The 18,141-nt window shown below is 51.5% G+C and overlaps 1 protein-coding gene across 1 annotated transcript in view; it reads left to right on the plus strand.

The window, feature by feature from the left end:
• The first annotated feature begins 4,057 nt into the window (after positions 1–4,057).
• Positions 4,058–18,141, plus strand: part of LOC100723301 (wings apart-like protein homolog) — a 37,175-nt gene continuing 23,091 nt past the window's right edge. The window contains 10 exon segments of the mRNA XM_063244513.1: positions 4,058–4,175; positions 4,329–4,554; positions 4,935–5,083; positions 6,761–6,910; positions 7,816–8,004; positions 9,850–10,008; positions 10,711–11,373; positions 11,805–11,958; positions 13,412–13,445; positions 17,070–17,165. Coding sequence (XP_063100583.1) covers positions 4,058–4,175; positions 4,329–4,554; positions 4,935–5,083; positions 6,761–6,910; positions 7,816–8,004; positions 9,850–10,008; positions 10,711–11,373; positions 11,805–11,958; positions 13,412–13,445; positions 17,070–17,165 — 1,938 coding nt within the window.

Raw genomic sequence — 18,141 nt, forward strand, 5'->3', positions numbered from 1 at the left:
GTACTCTTTGCTCAATAATGGAAAGTAAGAAATTACACTCAACCTCACCTGGTCTGTGCTACCATCTTTACAGGAACATGCAGCAAGTGAAGTAAAAAAGCAAGTGACAAGTATATGAAATGGAAAATAAAGGGAGATGTCTTAGAAAATTATGACCCTATATGTAGGGAAAGAAAAAACTTTCAAATATAATACTATGAAGAAAAATTTGCCAAGTCAGAAAATAAATAAAAATCAATCACATTTATATATTCCAGCATCCAATTATTAAATACTTAAACTAGTTATTTATATCATAAAAACACAAAAAAAGGAAAGAAGTGTATATACGGTTAAATTTTGAAAAAGTCTTACAGAAAACAATGAAATTGGGAAATTTACAATGTGATTCTAATGAAAGATTCAAATTTATTAAAAAAACATTTTTAGATTTCAAGAGAACTTCAACTGACCTAGTAAATATGCTAAAATATGTTAAATCTTTTCAAATGTTTATTAAATCAATAAATCTGACAATGTTGAGTGTATTTAACACTAGGATTATTCTACCTGTATATTTTAATGTTATTCTTATAAAATTTCACATCTTAAATTTTTCACTTTTATGATTTTAATATGTAATTTCCTTTCAAAAAATACATTTCATTTTCAAAATTTTATTTTCTTAAAAATTTTAACCACTATCTCATGATGGATTGGAGTGTATTTTTTAACAATTTTGTCAGATTTTGGTCCTATAACATGACATTCAATAACTGTATTTTAAATGTAAAGGATAGTTATATTCAAAATATCTAATAATTCAATGCATACACTGAGCAACAAGTTACCAGAACAAGCCTGATTTGCAGATATTCTTAAATTAGCAGTGTTCTATTTATGAAAGTGATTTAATGTTACTATCTGGACTCAACCTCAGTCAATTTGTGGTGCCATTAGATAGGAATAAATATCTGTCATAGTGTCTTGATTCTATTCATTTCTGCTCGGTACACCATGTCTCTTTGTCAGTGTACTTTACACATTTTTAGAATGAATCTGATTTATTTCATATTCTAAATCATCCTTTGGTCAAAATATTTCATTTTGCCATTGAGTTTACTTGCATATTGGCTTACAGAATGTAACACATTTCAGACAGATTTTTCTCAATAATATTAATTTAATACATCATGATTGAAAATTAAATTACATAATTTTACAAGGTTTTTAAAGTTGTAATAAAAATGGAATAACTTACTAGTTGTGAAAGTAAATATTCTGAGGTGTTTTGACTTATGTGTTTATGCAATAACTTTTATAGCAATAAAGATAGTGAACCAATTCTGATGAAATGTATCATGTGGCATTTAGAATTATCTTTCTAGTCGGAGCTAACTCACATACCAAGAAAATCAATGAACTGATTTCTCACACTTTGAGATTAACTTGTATTTATATAAATAAATCAATAGATTATTTTCAGAATTTCTTTTCTTAACATGATGTCATTATTTAGCATACCTGTTATGTTCATCTGTGTTATTTTGTACATTGATAGGCTTAGAGCCCCGCGAGCCCGGCCGCTGCCGCCTTTGCACCAGAGCCGCCCTCTCCGCACCAGCCCGCGCTCAGGCCTCGGGCGCCACCTGTGCCTGCGCAGGAGCCAAGCGTATGGGGGTGCGCTTGGCTGCGCTGTGTCGAGGCGGGCGCAGGGCGCACGGCGGGGGGGGGGAGGGAGACGCACGGCGTGCGGGGGAGACGCTCGGCGCGCGGGGGAGATGCACAGCAGCCTCCTTTCTACCGGAGCGGCCCGGGGCTGCACCTGCCGGCTCCGCGCTGCCCTTGGTCACGCCCCGGGCCCCTGGCTGATCAACAGAATGCCTTGGGGACATGGAGGTGCTGACGCTGTGGCTTCTCCGTGGATCTGCCAGTGCTTTATGGCTGGACCGACTCCATCATCCACACGGGTGAGCGTGGCCGGCTAGCTAGGAACCTGAGTGGCTTTTCTGGAAATTGGGAAAGATCTGCAGGCCAGACAAAACTGGCCCTAGCAGGGGGCGGGGTTGACGGCATGTGGGCGCTGGGCAGCATGCGTCCCATGGTGGGCAGTGTGGCGCTGGTGTCCTGAGGAGCTGAGAAGCTGGGTCTCTTTCCTCCTGCCCAGCAATCAGCTCCAGGGAAGTCGAGCCAAGCCGTGGGAACTCTGCAACCCTGCGATGGGTAAGGGGGGGGGCTCCTCAGCTGTCAGGGTCGGTCACAGTGTTGCGCTCCTGTCCCCACTGCGGCCAAAGAGATGGCAGAAGCACTGCCCGGTGCTGGCTTGGGGGTCCCCTAGAGGCTCCTCGCACGAGCTGCCACTTCCAGATGTTCACCCCTTTGAGCTGGACCTGAGAGTTCAGGGGACTGTGGGACAGTCCCGGCCCCCACTTCTTCCACCACCCCGCAGGAAGAGCAGGGTGGAGGGCAGAAAGCCAGGGTTCCAGGCCCCGTGCCCACGGAAGCTTCCTGTGCTAGGTGCCCGTGGTCAACGTGTGCACCCAGTTGCGGACACACGCAGCAAATGAAGGATCTTGCATCTGGGCCTCAGGCTGGCAGACAAGGCCCTTGTCGGGAACTTTTTGGTTCCTGGGATGAGTCTTAGGAAAGCAAGTTAGGGACCTGTGGGTGTCCCTGGTGGCCACCCTGGCTTGGCAAGTGCCTCCCACTGGGGATGGTGAGCACATGTGGTGCTTTGGGTGTGAGACTTGCATGTGACATGGTGGCAGCCCATGTGTTGTGCCTGCCTGATGCATGTCAATGGTGTGCACCTGTGTGTGGGGCTGGGGGCATTTGTGTGGGTTTTGAGGGGATAGCCTTAAAGGCGATCCCAGCCCAGACTTCCTCTCCCTGGTGGCCTGAATTACTGGAGAAGAGGAGGTGGAGTCCTCTCCAGGCCCAGCATTGACCCATCTACTCCTGCAGTTAACAGCTTTGAGGAGAACGCAGCCAAGGATGACAGGGTGTTCCAGCTGGCCTTGCCCCACCTGAATCTCAAGGATAACATCCTGCAGCCTGAGATGACCTACAGCATCAAGGTCAATGAGGCCAACAACCCGTTCCAGGCCATGCAGGAAGGTGAGCCATTGCGCAGCCTGGGGCCAGCAGAGCTCTCGGTGTGCCTCTCGGTCTAGGGCCTCAACTTGGCAACGAGCCCAGGAGGCAGCCAGCAAGTGGGTTGCCCGGGAGGCTGTGTGCATGGCCTGGAAGAAGCTGCTCCTTTCCCCTGCAGGCGGGGTTGGCAGCTCTGCCTGCTTTGTTTCTCTGTGGTTAGTGGGTGGGCGTGTCTGCGCCCAGGGACCTGTGAGGCTTGCCCCTCGTCCCCCTTTTGGGCCCCTAGTCTTTCATGCCTGGGGTGCCCTTTGGCCAAGCGGGCCCTGTGCAGCTTCTCCTCTTGCAGCCCAGTGAGTTCCTTGGCTCTCCATCACACCATTGTGCCTCAGATCCAGGTCTCAGCAGCCATTCTCCTTTGAGATGGGGTGGGAGGATTGGGTTTCTCTGCCACCTACTGGGCTGGAGGTGGGCTCTGTTTGCTCAGCGAAAAAGTGGAGCTTGGCCAGGTCAAGCTGCAGGGAATCCTGGCTGGTGCTGGTCCACCTCCTCCTTTAGTCTCTATCACCTAGGCTTGCAGCAGGGCTAACAGGTGTGGGGAGGCCACCTCCTCTCCTCTCCTCTGCTCTCCTTTCTGTCCCCTCCCCTCCCCTTCCTTTCCCTCCCCTCCTCTCCCCTCCCCTCCCCTCTACTCTCCTACTGCTTTCCATCCCTCCTGGCTCTCTGTCCTTCATGCCAAGTCCTTCTGGCAGGCCTGCCTCACTCTCAGGGATCAGGGCTTTGAGCTGTCTGTGGCCCCCACCCCTGGTCAGCCCCACATCCTGTGCCCTGGATTCGGAGGCTGGATCCGCTCTGCTGGAGGAGCAGAGTACAGGGACCCGTCCGCAGAGGAGTGGCGGGGATATGCAAAGGGTTCCTCTACAGTAGAGAACACTGCTGCCCGGGGCTGCCCCCAGCAGGGGTGTGATGGCATGGAAGCGTGAATCCCATGGTGGGCAGTGTGGCTCTGGTGTCCCAAGTAGCTGAGAAGCTGGGCCTCTTTCCTCCTGCCCAGCAATCAGATCCAGGGTTGGCGAGGTTAGCCGTGGGAAATCTTCAACCCTGTGGTGAGTGAGGTGTGCACTCCTCAGCTGTCCGAGTCGAGGGTCAGTCCAGTGAGATGCTCCTGTCCCCACTGAGGGCAAAGAGATGGCAGAAGCAGAGCCCAGTGCGGGCTGGAGGGTGCCCCAGAGGCTAATCGCACCAGCTGCCACTTCCAGATGCTCAGCCCTCTGAGCTGGACCTCAGAGTGCAGCTGCATGTGGGACAGTGTGCGCTCCCACTTGCTCCACCACCCCCGCAGGAAGAGCAGACTGGAGGACAGGAATCCAGTGTGCCAGGCCCCGTACCCACAGAAGCCCCTGTGCTAGGCACCCGTGGTCACCGTGTGCACCTCCCTCAGCCGGACACACGCAGCAAAGGAAGCATCTTGCACCTGGGGCTCAGGCTGGAGAACAAGGCCCTTCCCAGGAACTTTCTGATTCCTGGAATGTTGTCTTAGGAAATCAAGTTTGGGGCCTGTGGGTTCCCTGCCGGCTGCCCTGGCTTGGCACAGTCCCTCGGATTAAGCATGGCAGGCGCATGTGGTGCTTTGGGTTTCAGCGGTGCGTGTGACCTCATGGCTTCCCAGGGGATGTGCCCGCCTGATTCATGTCCATGGTGTGCACGTGTGTGGGGGCAGGCGTTATTTGTGTGAGTTTTGGGGGATAGCCTTAAAGGCGATCCCAGCCCAGACCTCCTCTACCTGGTGGCCTGAACTACTGGAGAGGAGAAGGCAGAGTCCTCTCCAGGCCCAGCCTTGACCCCCCTACTCCTCCATGTGCCAGCTTTGAGGAGATCGCATCCAAGAATGCCAGGGTGTTCCAGCTGGCCTTGTCCCACCTGAGTCTCAAGGATGACATCCTTCAGCCTGAGAAGATGACCTACAGCATCAAGGTCATCGAGGCCAACAAGCAGTTCCAGGCCATGCAGGAAAGTGAGCGACTGTGCATCCTTGGGTCAGTGAGATCTTGGTGTGCCCCTCAGCCTCAGGTTGGCAGCAAGCCCAAGAGGCAGCCAGCAATCAGGTCACCTGGGAGGCTGCTTGCATGGCCTGGAACAAACTGCTCCGCCCCCCCAACAGGCTGGGCTGGCTGGTGGCTCTGCCTGCTTGTTTTTCTGGGCTTTGTGGGTGGGTGTGCTTGTGCCCAGAGACTTGTAAGGCCTGACCCTCCGTACCCCCTGGGGCCCCCAGTCTTTAGTGCCTGGGGAGCCTGGTGGCTCATCCGGCCCTGTGCAGCCTCTCCTTTTGCAGCCCAGTGAATTCCTTGGCTCTCCATGGAGCCATTGTGCCTCATATCAAGGTCTCAGCCACCATTCTCCTTAGGTGTAGCAGAGGCAGGTTTCTCTGCCACCTGCTGGGCTGGAGGTGGGCTGTGTTTGCACAGGACAAGAGTGAAGCTTGGGGTGAAACACTATTCTGCTTAAATGGTTATGTTTTGATCAGCACTGTTTCGCTGTTATGCCCTCTTTTATCTCAATCTCCACTCCATTATTTACTTTTTTATTTTTATCCTTTTAATTAAAGGAAAAAAATAGCAGGATATATTATAGTAACCCACTTTGACTTTCCATTATCTCAATTTAAAGCCCTGTATTACTCTCACCATCTTGTTTTTGACTGATGTTCCCCTATTCTGTTTTGCTGGATAGTATCAGGTTCGAAAGTTTAGGCATCAGCTGTGAAGATAATGAGATTCATTATAACGACCATTCTCGTTGACTTTTATCTACTTTGAAGACCTACAATGTCTCCAATGCTTTGGTTTTGTCAGTTTTATTCTTTACTGTTTTGTTCAATCATATTATAACTAATGATATAGGCAATTCTATTAGAGATAGCGGGAGGCATTATGGTAACCATTGTTGATCACCTTGTATTATGTTTTTACATTATCTATTATGTCCACCCTTTTGACTTGACCGATTCTGTTCTGTTATGTCACATTTGGTTTTACTCTCTTCCAAAAAAGTAATAAGAACCGTGGGAGCAATGAAACCCAAAATGTGTAATAGTCATTGTACAAAAGAGAGGAAAAGAAAGTGCTCTAAACTATATAACTGCATGTATATTTAAGTGTATAAGATAGGAAATGATATCACAGAGTTTTATTGGATCATTGAACAGAACTGTTTGCAGTATCATTGTTGGAATGTCCACTTTACAAGCTTTAATTTTGTGACTTGAACAATTATTTCTAAGATGACAATATGTAATCCATTAACTAGTGATTTCCTACTGTTTATTTTTTTTTCTGTAAATCTGTATAACTTGTACCCTTTCTCTGCCTTTTTTTTGCTATTCTTAAATAAAATTTAAAAAAAAAAGAGTGGAGCTTGGCCAGGATAGCTGCAGGGAATCCTGGCTGTTGCTGGGCCACCTCCTCCTTTAGTCCCTGCCAGCTAGGCTTGCAGCAGGGCCAACAGGTTTGTGGAGGCCACATGTTCTCCTCTCCTCTGTTCTCCTCTCCTATCCCCTTACCTCCCCTCCCGTTCCCTCTCCTATTGCTTTCCCTCCCTCCTGGCTCTCTGCCCTTCATGCCAGGTACTCCTGGCAGGTGTGCCTCACTCTCAGGGATCAGGGCTTTGGGCTCCCTCTGTCCCCCATCCCTAGCCAGCCTCGCACACTGTGCCCTGGTGTCTGAGGCTGGATCTCCTCTGCTGGAGGAGCAGAATACAGGGGCCCCTCCAGAGAGGAGTGGCAGGGAGATTCCAGAGCTCCCCCTGGCAGAGTGCGCTGCTGCCCAGGCCTGTCCCCAGCAGGGTATGATGGCATGGTGGCACGGACTGGTGTGGCTGCCATGGTGGGCAGTGTGGCTATGGTGTGGTTAGGAGCTGAGAAGCTGGGCCTCTTTGCTACTGCCCAGCAATCAGCTCCAGGGAAGTGGAGCCAAGCCCTGGGAGATCTGAGACCCTGCAGTGGGTGAGGTGGGGACTCCTCAGCTGTCCAGGTTCAGGGTCGGCCCCAGTGAGGAGCTCCTGTCCCCAATGCGGGAACAGAGATGGCAGAAGTAGCACCTGGTGCTGGCTGGAGCGCACCTATGCAGTTTCTCCCACCAGGTGTCACTTCCAGATGCTCAGCCATCGGAGCTGGAGCTGAGAGTGCAGGGCACTGTGGGACGGTACCCGCCCCCACTTCCTCCTCCACCCTTGCAGGAAGAGCAGGCTGGAGGGCAGGACTCCAGGGTGCCAGGCCCCATGCCCCTGGAAGGCTCCTGTGCTAGGCGCCCATTGTCACTGCGTTCACCTCTCTCAGCTGGGTACACGCAGCAAAGGAAGCATCTTGCACTTGGGTTTCAGGATGGCGGACAAGGTCCTCCCCAGGAACTTTTTAGTTCCTGGCATGGGTCTTAGGAAACCTAGTTAGGGGCCTGTGTGTTTCCCTGGCAGAAACCCTGGCTTGGCACGGTCCCTCGATTTGGGCATGTCGGGCACATGTGGTGCTTTGACCTTGTGTGTTTGACCCTGTGGCTGTCCATGGAATATGCCCACCTGATTCATGTCAGTGGTGTGCATGTGTGTGCAGGGCTGGGGCATTTGTGTGGGTTTTGTGGGGATAGCCTTAAAGGTGATCTCATCCCAGACCTCCTCTACATGTTGGCCTGAACTACTGGAGAGCAGGAGATGGGGTCCTCTCCCGGCCCAGCCTTGACCCCTCTACTCCTCCAGCTGCCAGCTGTGAGGAGAAAACATCCAAGGAGGACCGGGTGTTCCAGCTGGCCTTGTCCTTCCTGAGTCTCAAGAGTGACATCCTGCAGCCTGAGAAGATGATGTCAAGGTCAAGGTCAACGAGGCCAACAACCCGTTCTAGGCCATGCAGGAAGGTGAGCCACTGCACAGCCTGGGGCCAGCAGAGCTGTAAGTATGCCCCAAGGCCTAGGGCCTCACATGGGGAGGGAGCCCAGGAGGCATTCAACAAGGGGGTCGCCTGGGAGGCTGCATGCATGGCCTGAAAAGAGCTGGTCTTTCCCCAGAAGGGCTGCTGGCAACTCTGCCTGCTTTGTTTCTCTGGGGTTTGTAGGTGGGCTTGTCTGCGCCCAGAGACTTATGCTAGGTGTGCCCCTCCCCGCCCTCTGGGGCACTGAGACTTTCTTGCCTGGGGAGCTCTGTGACCAAGCCAGCCCTGTGCAGCCTCTCCTGCAGCCCACTGAGTTCCTTAGCTATCCATCTGGACATTGTGCCTCAGACCCTGGTCTCAGCTGCAATTCTCCCTTAACGGGTGGCAGCATCGGGTTTCTCTGCCACCTACTGTGTAGGAGGAGGGCTCTTTTTGACCAGGAAAAAACTGGGGCTTGCCCAGGCGAGCTGCAGGTAATCCTGGCTGGTGCTGGGCCACCTCCTCCTTAATCTCTGTCAGCTAGGCTTGCAGAAGAGCCAGCAGGTGTTTGGAGGCCACTTCCTCTCCTCTCCTCTGCTCTCCTCTCCTGTCCCCTTACCTCCCCTCCCATTCCCTCCCCTCTCCTCTTGCTTTCCCTCCCTCCTGCATCTCTGCCCTTCATGCCAGTTCCTCCTGGCAGTCCCGCCTCACTCTCAGGGATCAGGGCATTGGGCTCCCTCTGGCCCCCACCCCTAGCCAGCCTCCCATCCTGTGCCCTGGTGTCTGAGGCTGGAACTCCTCTGCAGGAGGAGCAAAGTTCAGGGGCCCCTCCAGAGAGGAGTGGCAGGGAGATGCCAGGGCTCCCCCTATCAGAGTCCACTGTTGCCCAGTGCAGCCCCCAGCAGAGGTGTGACAGCACTGCAGTGCGGGGTGGCATGGGTCCCATGGTGGGCAGTGTGGCTCTGGTGTGATGAGGAGCTGAGAAGTTGGGCCTGATTCCTCCTGCCCAGCAATGATTTCCAGTGAAGTCTAGCCAAGCCGTGGCACCTCTGTGATCCTGAGGTGTGTGAGGTGGGGAGTCCTCAGCTGTCAGGGTTCAGGTTCGGACCCAGTGAGGTGCTCTTGTCACCACTTCTGGCACCCAGATGCAGAAGCAGCACCTGTTGCTGGCTGGAGGGTGCCACAGAAGCTCCTCGTATCAGCTGCCACTTCCAGATGCTCAGCCATCTGAGCTAGAGCTGAGATTACAGGGGACTGTGGGATGGTGCTGCCCCCATTTCCTCTACCACCCCAGCAGGAAGAGCAGGCTGGATAGCTAGAATCCAGGGTGCCAGGCCCCTTACCTGCGGAGGCCTCCTGTGCTAGGTGCCCAAGGTCACCGTGTGCACCTACCTCAGGCAGACACACACAGCAAAGGAAGCATCTTGCACTTGGGACTCAGGCTGGTGGACAAGGCCCTCCCCGGGAAATTTCTGGTTCCTGGGATGGGTCTTAGGAAAACAAGTTACAGGGCATATGGGAGTCGCTGGCCCCCACCCTGGCTTGGCACAGTCCTTCGTATTTGGCATGTCAGGCACATGTGGTGCTTTGGGTGTGAGCCGTGCTTGTGACCTGATTGCTGCCTGTGGGATGTGCCTGCCTGATTCATTCAATGGTGTGCACATGTGTGCGGGGCTGGGGATGTTTGTGCGGGTTTTGGGGTGATAGCTTTGAAGGCGATCCCAGCCCAGACCTCCTCTACCTGGTGGCCTGACCTACCGGAGGGGAGGATGCGGGGTCCTGTCCAGGCCCAGCCTTGACCCCTCTACTTCTCCAGGTGCCAGCTTTGAGGAGAAAGTACCCAAGGATGACAGGGTGTTCCAGCTGGTCCCCCTCTACTTCTCCAGGTGCCAGCTTTGAGGAGAAAGTAGCCAAGGATGACAGGGTGTTCCCACTCAGGTGGGACAACCACCTGAGTCTCAAGGATGGCATCCTGCAGTGTGACAAGTTGGCCTACAGCATCAAGGTCATAGAGGCCAACAACCCATTCCAGGCCATGCAGGAAGGTGAGCAACTGGGCAGCCTGGGGCCAGCTGAGCTCTCGTTGTGCCCTGGGTCCTTTGGGCCTCTCGTTGGCAGTGGGCTCAGGAGGCAGCCAGCAAACGGGTGGCCTGCAAGGCTGCATGCATTGCCTGGAACATGCTGCTCCTTCCCCTGTTAGGTGTAGCTGGAAGCTCTGCCTCTTTGTTTCTCTCGGGTTTGTGGGTGGGAGTGTCTGCGCCCGCCCATAGACTTGTGAGGCTTGCCCCTGCCTGTCCCTGGGTTTCCAAGTCTTTTGTGCCTGGGGTGCCCAGAGGATAAGCTGGCTCTGTGCAGCCTCTGGATTTGCAGCCCAGTGAGTTCTTTTGCTCTCCATAGAGCCATTATGCCTCAGATCTAGGTCTCAGCTGCCATTCTCCTTAGGGGTGGGAGCTGCGGATTTCTCTGCCACCTACTGGGCCGGAGGGGCGCTCTGTTTGCCCAAGAAAAAAGTGGAGCTTGGCCAGGGCAGCCGCAGGAAATCCTGGCTGGTACTGGGCTGCTTCCTCCTTTAGTCTCTGTCAGCTAGGCTTGAAGCAGGACCAACAGGTTTGCAGAGACCACCTCTCCTCTCCCCTCCCCTCCCCTCCCCTCCATTCCCCTCCCATCCTCTCCGCTCCAGTCCCCTTACCTTCTCTCCTGCCTCCTATTGCTTTTCCTCCCTCCTGGATCTCTGACCTTCATGTCAGGTCCTCCTGGCAGGCCTGCCTCATTCTCAGGGATCAGGGCTTTGGGCTCTCTCTGGCCCCCATCCCTGGCCTGCCCGGCATCCTGTGCCCTGGAGTCTGAGGCTGAATCTGCTCTGTGTGAGGGGCTGAGGGCAGGGACCTATCCAAAGCAGAGTGACAGGGAGATGTGGAGGGCTCCCCCTAGCAAGAGACTACTGGTGTCCAGGGCTGCCCCCAATGGGTGTGAAGGCAAGGTGGCGTGGTTCCCATGGTGGGCAGTGTGGCTCTGGTGTCCCAAGGAGATGAGGAGCTGGGCCTCTTTCCTCCTGCTCAGCAATCAGTGCCAGGGACATGAAGCCAAGCCTTGGAAACCGTGCAACCCTGCAGTGGGTGAGGTGGGGACTCCTCAGCTGTCCTGGTGCAGTGTCGGCTCCAGTGAGACCCACCTGTCCCCAGTGCAGGACAGAGGTGACAGAAACAGGGCCCAGTGCTGGCTGGATGGCACCCCAGAGGCTCCTGGCACCATCCTCCACTTCCAGATGCTCAGCCACCTGGCTGGAGCTGAGAGTGCAGGGGGCTGTGGGACTGTCCCCACCCCCACTTCCTCTACCACCCCATCAGGGAGAGGAGGACCAGGGCAGGAATCCAGGGTAGGCAGCTATGCACCCACTGTGGTCACCAAGTGTACCTCTCTCAGCCGGGAACATGCTGCAAAGGAGGCATCTTGCACCTGGGGCTCAGGCTGGAGGACAAGACCCTCCCTGGGAAGTTTCTGTTTCCTGGAATGGGTCTCAGGAAACCAAGTTAGGGGCCTGTGGGTGTCACTGGAGGCCGCCCTGGCTTGGCACACTCCCTCGCATTGGGCATGGTTGGCACATGTGGTGCTTTGGGTGTGAGCCGTGCCTGTGACCTGGTGGCTGCCTGTGGGATGTGCACTCCTGATTCATGTCAATGGTGTGCACATGTGTGCAGGGCTGGGGGCATTGGTGCAGGTTTTGGGGGATAGGCGTAAAGGCGATCCCAGTGCAAACCTCCTCTTCCTGGTGGCCTGAGCCACCGGAGAGGAGGAGGCGGGGTCCTCTCCAGGTCCAGCCTTGATCCCTCTACTCCTCCAGGTCCTATCTTTGAGATGAATGTAGCCAAGGATGACAGGGTGTTCCAGCTGGCCTTTTCCCACTTTAGTGTGAATGATGACATCCTGCAGAGTGAGATCACCTACTTCATCAAGGTCATCCAGGCCAACCAACCTGTTCCAGGTCATGCAGGAAGGTGACTGTGCAGCCTTGGGCCAGAAGAGCTCTCCGTGTGGACCACAGCCTAGGGCCTCTCCTTGGCAGTGAGCCCAGGAGGCAGTGAGCAAGTGGGGTGTTAGGGAGGCTGCGTGCATTGCTTGGCACAAGCTGCTCCTTCCCCTGGCAGACGCCGGCTGGTGGTTCCCCTGGCTTTGTTTCTTGCATGTTTGTGGGTGGGCGTTTCTGAGTGTGCAGACCTGTGAGGCATGGCCCTTCCCAAGCTCTGGGGCCCCGCATCTTTGTTGCCTGGGGCGCCCAGTGGCCAAGCCATCTCTGCAGCCTCTTGTTTTGCAGCCCAGTGAGTTCCTTGGCTCACCCTCACACTGTTGTGCCTCAGATGCAGGTCTCAGCTGCCTTTCTCTTAGGGGTGGGAGCAGCCAGTTTGTGTGCTGCTGACTGGGGCTAGGGTTGGCACTATTTGCCCAGGAAACAGTAGAGGTTGGCCAGGGCAGTTTCAAGGAATCCTGGCTAGTGCTAGGCTGCCTCCTCCTTTAGTCTCTGTCAGCTAGGCTTGCAGCAGGGCCAACAGGTGTGCAATGGCCACTCCCTCTCCTCTCCTCTCCTCTCCTCTCCACTCCTCTCCTCTCCTCTCCTCTCCTCTCCTCTCCTCTCCTCTCCTCTCCTTTCCTCTCCTCTCCTCTCCTTTCCTCTCCTCTCCTCTCCTCTCCTCTCCTCTCTTCTCCCCTCACCTCCCCTCCCCTCCTGTCCCCTTTCCTTCCTTCCCCTGCCCTCCCCTCCTCTTCGCTCCCTTCCCCTCTCCTTTCCTCTCCTCTCCTCTGGGTTCCCCTCTCTCCTGGCTCTCTGCCCTGCATGCCAGGTCCTCCTGGCAGGCCTGTCTTACTTTCAGGGATCAGGGCTTTGGGCTGTCTTTGACCCCCACACCTGGCCAGCCCCCAACCTGTGCCCTGGAGTCAGAGGCTGGATCTGCTCTGTTAATACACATTTGGAGTGGGACAGAGCACACTGCTCTGCGAGGGAGTGTGCCAAGCCAGGGCGGCCTCCAGTGACACCCACAGGCCCCTAACTTGGTTTCCTGAGACCCATTCCAGGAAACAGAAACTTCCCAGGGAGGGTCTTGTCCTCCAGCCTGAGCCCCAGGTGCAAGATGCCTCCTTTGCGGCATGTGCCCGGCTGAGAGAGGTACACTTGGTGACCACAGTGGGTGCATAGCTGCCTACCCTGGATTCCTGCCCTGGTCCTCCTCTCCCTGATGGGGTGGTAGAGGAAGTGGGGGTGGGGACAGTCCCACACCTTAGAAGGGTCATCTCCCCTGGGAAACGATGACCAGTACTCCCCATCTCCACCCTGGAGGAGCAGGGTGCAGGGGCCCCTCCTGAGAGGAGTGGCAGGCAGGGGTGGAGGGCTCCCCCAAGCAGAGTCCTCCGCTGCCCAGTGCTGCCCTCTGTGTTGCTCTCCTGGGACCCTCTCAGAGGAGGTGACTCAGCTATGGATGAGGTCCAGAAGGTTAGTGTGGTGCTGCCAGGTCTTCCTTAGATGTTAGGCCATCTGGCGTGTCCTACTCCTGGCTGAGGATAAGGAGGAGCTGGAGGCCATCTGCAGGGGTGGGGACTGCCTACTTCTGAGCCCAAATGTCTGGGAAGGCTTGTGGAGGGTTGTGCAGACTGGGAGTTCCAGATGGTGTTTTCAGGGTGGCGATGAGTGGGTTGAGGCCAGTGTCACCTGTGGTGGGGACTGCTTCTTCCAGCCTTGGTAGCTGTCTGTTGTCTGCTGTCTGCTGACATGCAGGGAGGAGGAGGCCCTGCCTTTCCCTGGTCACAATCCCCCCGCCTGAACTCTCTGTCTCTTGGTACCCCATGTCCCTGTGCTTCCTTTATGTGTGTGTAGGGGTCCCTGGCTGTGGTCCCATTGCCTGGGGGCCTTCCACTGATTTTCTCCTCTGAGGGCCAAGGTCCTACATTGTTGATCAGAGCTGCATATGCCACAAGTGCCCTCCAGCATATGTTGATGTACACAGTCCCACACTAGACACTGCTGCCGGCCTCCCTGCACAGCCTGGGAAACGATGACCAGTACTCCCCATCTCCAGTCACCCCAGTCCCACGGAAGTGGACATTGGCCCTCTCTGTGCTCTCAGAACTCCTGCCACTGCCATCAGGTGGGGTCCTGTGGGGCCATCTCCATCTTTCTCTGGACCCATGGATGCAGGCCACTGTTGCCTACTCCTGGTTGGAGTTCCTCCCTGGTCCCAAGCTGGGTCCTTGTCATCTCCCAGCCTCTGGATGCTGGTTCAGCCCTAGGAGGTGCTAGGGAAGTACTCTCCTTGCCTTGGTGAAGGTGACCCTTCTCCCTGCTCTCATGTTTCCGGTGCCCTACCGGATCCCATGGCCTTTTCCCCCACTGCTTATCCCTTCCCTCTTAGATGGCTGAGGCTTCCTGATGAGTCTATTGGGATGTCTCTTTTTACTGTCCTGACACTGCCCCTTGCGTTTTCTTTCTTTCCAATCTGTTACCTTTGTTAGAAGTCTGTCCCATTTTGATGATGTTTTCATAAATGATTTTGGTTCTACCAATTATAGTTCTTTAGTGTTTCCAGTTTATATGATGTCCGATCAGATCTTTTTTTTTATTCATTTCTCCTTTTCTGCTTGCTTTGGACTTCATAATATACCCTTCTTTTTCAATCCCTTTAAATTCATATCTTTGCTTTTATGTGAGATGGTTCTTCTTTTTAACATTAGCATTTGAGCATCACAGATTTCCCTCTAGGCTTTGCTTCACCTGTATCTGACAAGTAGTAAAATGTTATGTTTTCTTTCATGTGTGGTTTAAAATATTTCTAGTTTTCCTTTAGACTTTCCTTTTGACCTATAGGTAGTTATTACTTATGCTTTCAAATCTTTGTGGGTAAATTTCTTGTTATCTTTTAATTACTGTAATCTATTTTAATTCTGTTATGGACAGAAAAATCTAAGATTCAGCTATTTTTAGTAGTTCATTTTCATTTTATGACATAGTGCATAGTATTTTTGGAGAGTGTTCCATGTAAGCTTGATAAAAAAAGTGTATTCTTGGGGCTGGGGATTTAGCTCAATGGCATAAGCCCCTGCCTTGCAAGTACGCAGTCATGAGTTCAGTCCCCAATACAAAAAAATAGTGTATTCTGCTGTTTTTGAGTAATGTTTCTATAAAGGTCTGTCCAATATAGTAGGTTAATAGAAGTTTCCTATACTGTCTTTTGTCTATTTCAGTCAATGTGAAAATCATATTGGAATCTCTGTAATTATACATTAGTTTCTCATTTCAGTTTCTACAGTTTTTGCTTCAAATGTTTGTCTTTCTGTTTTTAGGTTAATACACATTTGGAGTTTTTATCTTTTCTCAGGGTAATAATAAAAGTGAATCTTTTATTATTATGTTATGACCCTCTTTATCCATGGTAATTTTCTTTCCTCTGAAACCCAGGTTGTCTGATACTAATATAACTACTCCAGCTTTCATTGATTAATTTTGATGTGAAATATTTTCCTAATCTTTTAGGTTTGTTCTACCTATATCATTGTATATGAACTTAGTTTCTGATACCAGGTGTCACTGATATGTAACAATGGGCATGGTAATTACTTTGGACACTCTCTAGTGTTTCAATTTGTTATCTTGAGCTGCCCTGCTGTTTTTTACATGAGGAACTAGGCAACCTTTTTGTTACTAACCAAAAGATAATTTGTTATTAGGAGCCAGTACTTTTTCAATACTTTGTTTTGGTACCGAGGATTGAACTCATGACCTTGTGTTTGCCAGGAAGGCACTTAGAATGCTGAGCTAAACCCCTGGTCCTGGAGCTAGTACTTTTAAAAAAATACAATGGTAGAGCATTAAAACTCATGTGTGTGTTGTGTGTGTGTGTTTGTGTGTGTGTGTGTGTGTGTGTGGGCACGCAGTTGGGTCTGGGCCTTGCACATGCCAGGCAAACAAGAAATCTTTACTAAGCTACTTTACTAGTTTGAGACACCTGCCCTCCCAAAAGCCTGTCATCATGGCCTCAGCTTCCCTGGTGCTGGACATGTTAGAGGTGCTCACACCAAGGCTCTGGTAACCAGTAGGTAGCCAGTAGGAAGCAGGCATCACAGTCTTTACCTGTGTGGCACCCTCTTGGTGCAGCTTCTCAGGAAGCCTGGTCAGTTGTGCGAGTCCCGCATTGCTCAGGTTACTAATGAAGCCGCACTGCGCAGCTCTGATGCGGATCATGGAAATGGAGGGTTTGGGCCATAGTTTTGTTATGTTTTCCTACTTGTTCTCATTTTTGTGTGTAGTTGTAAATATATGAAAATTATAGTTTCATCGATAAACTCTAATTAGATCAGAGAGTGTCTTGAAGTTTAAAGAACACGGCTGGGTGTGGTGACACACACCTGTAATCCCAAGTGCTGGAGGCAGAGGCAGGAGGATTATGAGGTGAGGTTGGCCGTCACTTTGAAAAACATCCTTTAAGCATCCCTGTGTAGAGCATGGAGCAGAGGAAGGGTTAATTTATCTGTGTTGTCCCTCTTTGTTTACACAGTCTCTTTTGAAAGAGTTTCATTCCTGTACCGCTGTACAGATTTCATGCTGTGGGCTTAATTTCATAGGTTCACAATTATTTTTTGTCAGGTATGAAATTCAGTTGTAAAACTGATTTTTTCATACATTTAGGCAGCAGGATAGCCTAAATTAATGTGTGGTAATTCACTCTTTATCCCATCACGTGTGAATGTGTCTGTGTCTTAGAATTTGAATATTATGGGATACTCCTCTAGGTCCTGTGTGTCTGGTAAGGTATGTGCACCATGTTCACCCTTACCAATTGCAAAGTCCCTGACTGATGGGAGACTGGAGTGTGAGTCAGTAGAACAGCACAGTGTGCCTGAGAACATGCTAAGTGTGGGGCATCAGTGCTGAATCTGTACACATCTGGCAGGAGGCTGGCTCTCAACTGCCTCTCCCCTTGTCGGTGATGGTTGCGCATGGCACCAAGGGCTGACTGGGTGGTCACATCCCACAGTGGCTGTGTCTGCCAGAGGCGTGGAGCATGATGGGAGTAGTCCCGGATGGTGCATTTCAGTTCTTACTTGTGCTGTTTTGTTTCTCCAGTCACCTACAAAAGCTGTGTATAACGCCAGACATTGGAACCATCCAGAATGAGAAGAACTACCTGGACCACCAGTAGTCAAACCTCAGAATGTCACAGTAAGTAAGCTGGCCGTCTTTACTCTGTGCTTTTTAGTAAGGTATACTAGTTAAGCAGTGACTGTCCCTGTGAATAATTTGTGAGTCTGTAACTTTTCTGATTAACAGCAGGTTTTTGCCTTGCTCACTGAGACTTGGTAGCTTTCATTGAATTCACTGGAAAAGTGAGGACTGTGGGATGAACATCAGAACTTCTTGTAGCTACTAGGGTATAAATGAGAGCCTTTAAAACGTAATATAATTAAAATATTCTTAAAAACAGAAGACCTTGTAGAACTTGCAGTGTAATGTTTAAGGAGTGACTTTATTTATTTGAAGTGTATATTGACCATTAAGGACTACATTATAAATTAATTCTGCACAGATCTCAAAGTGCTTTTCATTGCTTAAGTTGCTTTTCAAAGGAGAATTTTTCTTACATTGCAGTACTGACTTTTTAATCCAGAACACATTTTTGAAGCACTCTTACTGAATTGTTTTTTGCCAGGGATTTAGCTCAGCAGTATAATCTCCTGTGTAATGAGCACGAGATTGTGAGTTCAATCCCTGGTACCAAAAAAAAAAGTTGGATTTTTTTTTTTTTAGAAGCTCCATAGTGTCATACATGAGAACTACTAGGTTAGCGGTACAGACTAGAGCTGTCAGAGGAATGAGTTCTTTATAACAGCAACCTAAAAAATAGGGATTAGAGGTCACCCCCTCCCGCTTTTGAGACTTCCTTGCATAACTCAGACTGACCTTGAACTCTGTAGCCCAGGGTGGTCTCTTAACTCTCAGGCCTCCTGCCTCAGCCTCTAGGTGCCATCACACCTGATGCTTGTGCCCCCCTGCTCCCCATGTGCTGCTGGGTTTTGAACTCTGAGCCCTTTGCATGCTGGGCAAGTACTCTACAGTCGAGCCACACACCCCAGGCCTAGAAACAGATGTGTAAAACACAGTATAGCGTTTTCTCTCCAGTAGATTTTCTTCAGCCACC

The sequence above is a fragment of the Cavia porcellus genome, unplaced genomic scaffold (assembly GCF_034190915.1).
Source record: "Cavia porcellus strain 051 isolate PalLab524CR breed Dunkin Hartley unplaced genomic scaffold, mCavPor4.1 scaffold_84, whole genome shotgun sequence".
NCBI lineage: Eukaryota > Metazoa > Chordata > Mammalia > Rodentia > Caviidae > Cavia > Cavia porcellus.